Source organism: Corticium candelabrum, chromosome 14 (genome assembly GCF_963422355.1).
Source record: "Corticium candelabrum chromosome 14, ooCorCand1.1, whole genome shotgun sequence".
Classification (NCBI taxonomy): Eukaryota; Metazoa; Porifera; class Homoscleromorpha; order Homosclerophorida; family Plakinidae; genus Corticium; species Corticium candelabrum.
Window position 1 is genome coordinate 3,204,874 of NC_085098.1, and position 8,758 is coordinate 3,213,631.

The window sequence follows — 8,758 nt, forward strand, 5'->3', positions numbered from 1 at the left end:
ACCGCCTTTCTGGGCGGGAGTAAATATGTAATCAAATTCTTCAACGCTTGTCATACTAATGTTACTAGCTAGGAACTGAGCTTTCGCTTGGACGTTGTTCTAGCCTCTGTACATGTCGATATTGCGATTTTAGGCCGTTGTCAAGCTTTAGTAAGAGATTGCAGCTACGCTAGAGAGCGTAGCAGTGAAATGGCAGATCGGAAATGGCACTTGCAGTGCATCATACGCCTTTGAACGCGTACACAGGTTCTCAGTTGAAGCTGCAATGCGTCATATGCCTCTACTGCAATGCATTGGACTGCTACTGCACGCTAATTAGCGAATATCCCACGCGACAGTCGTTTACTACGCCGACAAAGTACACTTGTAGCTGACATTAATCATGTTCCTAGGGATATGATTAACGCTGACGGCAAGGAGCGGTACCAGACCAGACGTTGTGGTGATGGCAGCGCATCCGGGGCTGCAATCCACACTGCGTCCGGGACGAGGCTAGGCAAACACTATGTTTGCATCGAAGCTAGTGAAGATATCGTTTGCGATTTCATTACTTGCGTTCGTTCTCTATGTAAAAAGTTTGGTATCGATGCCGTCATTGAACACCGAGCCTCGTTTGAAGGCTGCAAGAGCGACACAAGTGAGTAGCTAGAGGAGCATTCAATTCAATACAGTGCGTGTACTCTAACGACCGAACCCCATTTGTGCATTTCTGATAATCGGAATCACAGAAAACTGCTCTAGAATCAAATTTGTGTTGACGAGGAAAGTCCGATCTGGAAAACGGCTCTCCACCATGCATACCCAAACGGCCACTAGAGTTGTTTCAACCGCGCCGTTCTGGAAATCCGCTTTTCTGTATGTCTGTAAATCTGCAATTCCGACTTCCCGGTCAACGCATATTTACAGAAACGCTGTCTAGACGTTTGGGTACACGTATTCAATACGTTGAATGTAGTTTTGCCGATGTTGAGCTGTGATGAATTTATTGAAATGAAATGACACCATACATCAGGAATGAAGAAGCACTGGAGTGCTAAATTTAATTAAGTACTAGTTGTACGGTATCCGTAGGTGACACCTCGCGTTGTAACACGTCGCAATGGAGTTTTCTGACCGAACATTGACTATCCACAGTGCTAGATACAGCACATAGGATTGATCATACAGTAGTACGGAACGTGTGAATAGTTGACTCACTGTAAGTGGCATTCAGCTTCTCTGTTGTCAAGTACACACAATCCCTAGCTACAACTAGAACTTTAAAAACTTTTTTTCTGAAAAAAGGAATAGATGTAGGGATTGTATAAAAAGTAATAGAAACAAGATCCATAGATAATATGAATCAAAGCCAGACATCATTAGTGAATCCTTCCAGAGAAAAAGTTTTTAAAATTCTAGTTTGCTAAGTTTTTAGGTGTGCAAAAGCTCCATTAATTAAACAAAGATTCTATAACGTAACGAAAATAAACATTTTCTAAATCATACTTGCCAAGGGTGCGTTCGAATACTACTTCTAGAACTGGAACTGCCAGAACTGTCAGAACTGTTGGAACTCTTGCTAGCAAACGAACGCTTAGAACTGTCAGCAAGTTGAGTATGCGCAAAGGCTCATACTTCCGGTAAGCGCAATAAGAAGTAGAGTGGCGTTTTTACTCCACTAACTTGTTGTAGTCTGTTCGAACATTAGCAGGGCTTTCGCTTTCGGTTTTTTGGAATTGCTCGCCAAGAAGGGTAGTGTAAACAGTTCCAAATGTCGTTTCTTCTGGTGTTTGCCAAGCCGATGGTCGCCACAAGTGTTCATTAGAACCAACAAGAAGGTCCACAACGACCTCAGCATCTGTACCCGCCATTTCACTTCGTCAGCCTCCGGGAATTTGCATTTAGTGCGTGACAGTTCCAACAATTCCAGCTCGCTAGGCAGAACTGTTAGAACTGTTCTGACAGTTCTAGAACTGTCAGAACTACCAATCGAACGCTATAGAACTTTACTCTCCCCGCCAATTCCAGTTCTAGAACTAGTATTCGAACGCACCCTTGGTATACATGTCTAGTCACACATCTCGAGCATGTGGATCTTACGTATACAGTCTTCTTTACTTGCAAAATATGCAAATAAGCTGTACAGTGTTTATGTATAGGTTTGAATCATGCAGACGTTCCATTTAGTTGCAAATATAACTTACCACTAATAAATGCAGCTGTGTTCTACTCACTTGAGAGCTAGGAGCATATGTACATGTACTTGTGTGTGTGTGTGTGTGTGTGTGTGTGTGTGTGTGTGCGTGCGTGCGTGCGTGCGTACGTGCGTGCGTGCTTGCTTGTGTGTCTGTGTCGTCAGGAAAGGGTGTGGCTACGACTGACAGGCCGGCGCACTGTGCTAGCTTGTACTTGTGCTGTACCATTTGAACACGTTAGGGTACGACATGACAACCATGAAATGCCAGTTTCAAGAGCGTCCGCTTCTTCTTCGTCATCATTGTGTCGGTGTCATTGAACGCTACACGCACACGCCGACTTTGCGCACGTGCACGTGACCGCGAGCGCGTACTGTACGTACACGTGCTGCGTGTCTTGAACAAAAGCCTCTACACGCGACCGGCTTGTACGCACGAGGTCTTTGATTTGCGGCTTATAGAGAGATCGGCCTTTACACAAGACAATACGGTAGCTTTAGTCAACTCACTTTGTGCGCAAAATTTCATTGTTTACGCCACACCTAGAGCTCGTAACAAACGTCAAATTCAACGTTGACGTTTCGTGTTGGAAGCGAGCCGAATTTACTTTTGTCTTTTGCTTGAAGGCATTGGTGTTCCAATTACGGCAAGAAGATGTATATCGCGTCTGCGGTTGCGATGACGTTCAACGTCACTACTTCTACAGTAGTACGCACTTCCGTTTGATAGTTCGATTATATATATATATATATAAGTCTGTGTGATGTACGGTAGATGGTATGAATGAAGTGTATATACGGGGTAAAGTAGATAGATGGTAAATGTTATGCGTGTGACAATTGTTATGTATTATATTAGTTACTAGCTCACTGGCCCGTTTTCCACGCGGGCAGATTAGATTATTAGTTGCTAGTTAATTAATGTATCGTTGTATGCATTCATGAAGTATATCTCGTTCACAGAATTAGCAGTCACAGACAGAACTCTCGTACCATAAAGTCAATTAATTTAACGTTGTATGCAAATTTATGTTGTTGAGTGAGTATCCCGTTCTGACAATTTATCATTAAGTATATCTTGTTCACATGCATTTTACTCCGTTCTGAAGAATTAGCAACCTGACAGAATTCGTAAGAATTTCGTTCAGAATAATATCCTGTCTACTTAATATGATATTCCATTCTGAGCTCGATTATTTCAAAGTAGAATATATGCCGTGCCGTTACAGATTCCTTTCTTTGCCCGGGGTGATAGCATTATTGACTGTTAGTTAATTAATATCTCGTTCGTCGGTTTGAAAACTCGTTACTGTAACGGTGACCTGTTCCCTCTAGCACCGGCGTAGCGTGGTCCTCAAGTTTGGGGGCTACTAAATTAGACCGCAAATTACGCCCATTTCTTACACGCAAAGCCACGCCTATTTTCTACTTTTCCAGCTTGTAGTTTGCAGACATCTAAGTATTTTAGTATCAATTTTAGGTTACAAATAAACTGTGGGACTGAGTACCGTCAGTGTGCGTATAAAGGAGTGGAAACACTGTTACCGTCAGTGCCAAGAAGGTTTTTATGGCTCGCTGCGTTCGTCAAAATTGAATGGCATCCCGATGACATTCCTTGCTATATTACGAAATGCTAAAATTGGGCAACGCCGTGTGCACTGAATTGGTCTTCTAGATTCTATTGTCATAGGTCTAGCTATAGTTTTTTTAAAATTAATAAATAGAATAAACCTGTGGAGCTACATTTTTTAAATTAATAAATAGAATAAATCTGTGGAGAAAGTACCGTGGAGTGCAAGCAAATCATTAGGTAGCGAAGCCGCAGGAGATTTCATTCTCCCGTCAATCGGGTTGTCGACCGTAATTAACTAGACTTACTTGACACTGGTTTTATCATACTGAAATGATGATGTGTATTGTCACAGAGATATAGCTAACGTGTCCGGATGAGATACTAGATCCCTTCTAATTTCTCAGAACGGGATATAATTGAACGGGATATATAATTGAGCGGGATATAATGAACGGGATGTAACTCCGAACGAAATTCTCTGCCTGGTTGCTAATTCTTCAGAACGAAGTAAAAATGCATGTAAATATAATTAATTAATTAATTGAATGATAAATACTCACAACGGGATACTTATGCAACAACATAAATTTGCATACAACGTTATTAAAGGAGAACTCCCACGATTTTCAAGTTGGGATCAGATACAAGATTTTTTTATCTTGACTGCACTCGAAAACTTTGAGTTCCCTCCATGGCTTCTGTAACGTAGGAAAAGCCCCGCAAAAAGAGGGCGTGTTAGCGTAGGCGTGGTTGATGACGCAGTCAGTGCATGACCTCCACGTGTCGTGCACGAGGCATGCTATCTACCTGGCTTATTCGACGTGAAATGGTCCACTGCATTGCTTTTGGCTGTAGCCACAACAGCAGCGACATCGCCAGAGGTGTTAGCTTCTTCAGGCTTCCTCTCAAGAAGCCGGATTCGCTAGAATCATGGCTAGCAAAATTACGTCTGTCTTCATTGAGACACACAGCAAGGAAGTTTTCATGCTGCGTAATAATTACAGATCAGATCCTGAAGCTTCCACCCTATACCCTAGTTCGTCCACTTTCTGGCAGCACAAGCACTCGGCTACGCTAGGCATTACAGAACACCTGTTGCAGCTGCACCAAGCAGTGTTCCCAACTCGATTTTCGTTCTCATCAGACAGATCTTCCCCGGTGATCTGTCTGCCGTCATGGCCGTCAATGTATTCAACTGCGTTGATGTCACGCTGAGTAGGTCCGTACTCTGGCTCGAAACTGTAAGGTCGAACACCAGACAGAAAAGAACAACGCGTATGCGTTCGAACCCGTCCCCGACTGCATCTAACCCGATGGCATGCGCGTGTGGCTTTGCGCTAATGACGTCATGTACCTCGCTTACCCGACACGCCCCTTTCTTTCGATGTTTCTCCTACCGTGAAGATGTCGCGCACAAAACCTATGTCCCTTCGAATTGTCGGTTTATGGAAGGGACTTGTATCTGACCCCAACTTGAAAATCGTGGAAGTTCTCCTTTAATTAATTAATTAACAACTAATAAAACGGAATATCATTGAACCTGATTTAATTAAATGATTACCGTATACTTCTTGGATTAGACGCCGTGGTGTTTATTTGTTGGCCAGGGCTTCAACTGTGGCGTTTAAACAAGGACGGCGTTTATTCGAGGGCGGCGTTTATTTGTCAACGGTTTTCTGTCCGTGGTCTAAGAGTGTCTTGCTGTAGGTTTGACATCTTTTTTTCAAGAGGACAACATTACAATACTAGTGCGCATTTCTCTCTTTGAGACGTCACGTGGTGGAACATCTCAGTAGTTTAGAGAAACGTTTTGCAAAGTCGTATCCAAGCAATAGATGAAATGCGGCATTTATTCAAGGGTGGCGTTTATATTTTATAGCTCTGAGCTGCAGAGTTTATTTAAACGAGGGCGGCTTTATTCAAGGGAGGCTTTTAATTGAAGAAATGCGATATCTTGTATTTGTATTATCAAGTATTTGCGTCTAGTCTAACTACAACTGACACGTGTTCTACTTGCACCAATACAATACGAGTCTGCGTACAACACCACTGATCTAATGTCCCGTACAGGCGACTCCCACTACAGTTTTCTAATTATTTTTTGTTTTTGTCAGGTCAATCTACTCTCACGTACATCCATGCATAGAGATGCTTCTTGTACAAGGACTTCATCTTGGCGTGTTCTATCAAAGAATATATCAGTAGGAAAGCCATTTTATGTCTTGTTGACTGCTCTTGATTGCAGTGGCAACATATCAGAGGCAGGTGATTTTTATAAGGCTATGTTGACAAGCGGCACAAAAACTTTGATGATATCAGTTGGTCACGTGACGGATTACAATAATGGATCTTACCTTATTACTTTTGTTCCATATTGGAGTGGAGTGGCAAACATTCATATCGAACTTGTTCTAACCAGTCGCGTCATCAAATTGATTCAAAATACAACAAAATCGGGTTACATCATGCAGTGTTCTTTTCACAACGACTTTGGCTTTGCTAATTCGCACTATGTTGGTCCACATCACATGAACAAAATCAAACTTGTAGTCAAATTGGCTTTGAAGAATGGTCGTGGACAAAATGAATTGGGATTGTGTTACATGGACTCACAAGTCAATTTGCTGCCTCATTTCAGTAAATCATGTGACATGCGATTTCCTTCTCAACATCGTTTCTATGGAGTGTGTCAAGGTTCTCATAGCACTAATTCTACCTTCTGCGAGTCTCTCCATTGGTGTATACGTGATCAAAAGATGTTTGAAAACCTTGACAATGAAAAGGATGTCATACAAAAGAACACCGGCATTGTGCTAGGAGACGTAAAGTCCGTGTATGTAGCAAACGATGCAAATAGTCTAGAAAAAGTGACTAGCAAAACTCCATGCCTGCCACAACCTGTGGTGAAGCCAACTGGTTACTGGATGGGTAGATACTGGAAAAACAGCAATTGTTTGTTTGGATGTGATACCGTGAGCAAATGGTGGTCGTGTTTGACTGGGAGAGATTTGTATATGATTGGTGACTCGATCTACGATTAGGCAACTATTCATTCTTCTTTTAGGCAGTGTGGGTGTGCGTGTGGCTTTGAAAGGTCAGTTCGTTCCACCGAAATTGCAGGACCACGTAGTCGAGCAGTACAATACAACCGTTCACTTTAATCTACATGGTCCACCGATAGCGTCCTCATCCGCCATCAACTTTAGTTTAGCCACGTTTACTGCAGACGTCATCGATGCCATTCCAGCAAACGGCAATGAAATTCTAGTAATCAGCACTGTTCATCATTTTCTTAGTTTGTCTGTTGAAGGGTTTCAACAGCGTCTAATGGACATTGTTGCTGCCATACGTCGTCTCCGACAGAGAAAGCTGGGCAAAAAGATTCTCATCATATTTCGCACGGCTAATCCTCGTGGAGGCACAACATTTCGAAGAAATCCTTACCGTCTCAAGCGGTACAGTCAGATGGCGATAGATACATTGGTGGCAGCAAAGCAAGACGTTATTGTGTATGATATATTTGATATGTTTCTTGCGTATCCTGGGAAAGCGATGGTCCACCTTCCTGACGATATGATGACACTGCAGATGAATCATATTCTCAGTCTGGTTTGTCCTCTAAAATCATAGCTGCATGAGATTCGTATACACAGTTAGTCGTTTCGTTCTTTGTATAGTGTTGTGTGACTCGAATATATATGTACAGTAGACTGAACCTGGACTTTGATGACTTGTGGGATTTACCTGTTACTGTAATGTAGTTATGTTTAGGAACTGGTGGGTAGGGTAGTTTGGGGTAGTTTGGGGTAGTCTGGGGCAATTTGGGGTAGTTTGCATAGAAGAATAATAATTTAATATATACATATATATATCATATATATATGGACGACAGATTACCAGTATAATGTACGTGTTCCGTGCATGAGCAGACGTGCACTATAGTACAGTGCATGGTCGCGTACGCGAAGATCACCGCTAGCCACCTAGAGACAACTAGAATACGACTTCTATACGTATCGGTTTCCTGCTTTCTGAAAAGTTAGGACATCAACGGCAACCCGTTCAAACGATTCACCCACCGGAATATATTGTTTGTGTTGTAGCGGCGGCTTGCATTTATCTTCCTGTCCATGCAGTTCTGGACATCCTGGACATACCGTAGAACGAGGAATTTGGCGCCAAAAAAATTTGGCGAAATCTTTCAAATGATTATATTTAAATTTTGGCGATTTGCAAAGTTGGGGCGTATTCGTTTGGGACCTTTCTCGAAACAGATAGAGTGGAAAGGCGCGCTAGCGTGTTCGATTGGGCACCTTTCTTTTGCTGGATAGCATGAACAGTTTCCCAAACCTTTCCGGAAAGGGATAGACTAGAAAGGTATCTACGCTGTTCGATTGGTAACTTTTCTGTTTCCGAAAAAGGATAGAGCGGATAGACTTTCTGACCTATCCTACCATCAGTACAGATAGAAAGAATAGAAAACGCACCTATAGACATGTAAAACTTGCGTCCATAGATTCAACCTTCCAAATCAACGCATTCGCTTAGCCTAGCATTTCCAGACCACTATTTCCGCATATTCTGGATTGCCCGCGCCGAAGTTTCAAAGAATGGCAGCTGATTTCTCATGCTCGGCAGAACACACTCCCGAAGAGTTAGTAGACATTCTAACAGGTGGAAAAGTGGATGCCATGACAAAGAACACACACACACACACACACACACACACACACACACACACACACACACACACACACACACACACACACACACACACACACACACACACACACGGGGTGATTTTAATACAAAGGCACTGATTCTTCTATACGCCGAATTTGCCGAAAAATTCAGAAATCCTTCTTTCAAAAGAAGAAAATATGCGAGACAGTTGCAGCTAGAATGCACGAGATGTCATTTCCTGTTACTGCTCTTCAATGTGAGGGACGGTGGAAATATCTCACAAAAACCTACCGGGAAGTAGAAGACCACAACTACCAAACTGGCAAGTC

At 42.6% G+C, this 8,758-nt stretch overlaps 1 protein-coding gene across 1 annotated transcript; it reads left to right on the plus strand.

Moving 5' to 3' along the window:
* The first annotated feature begins 586 nt into the window (after positions 1 to 586).
* LOC134190285 (NXPE family member 4-like) lies at positions 587 to 7,376 on the plus strand. Its single transcript, XM_062658739.1, has 3 exons — positions 587 to 637; positions 5,861 to 6,767; positions 6,811 to 7,376. Exons 1-3 carry the CDS (start codon positions 587 to 589, stop codon positions 7,374 to 7,376), a joined length of 1,524 nt encoding a protein of 507 aa, XP_062514723.1.
* The last annotated feature ends 1,382 nt before the right edge of the window (positions 7,377 to 8,758 follow it).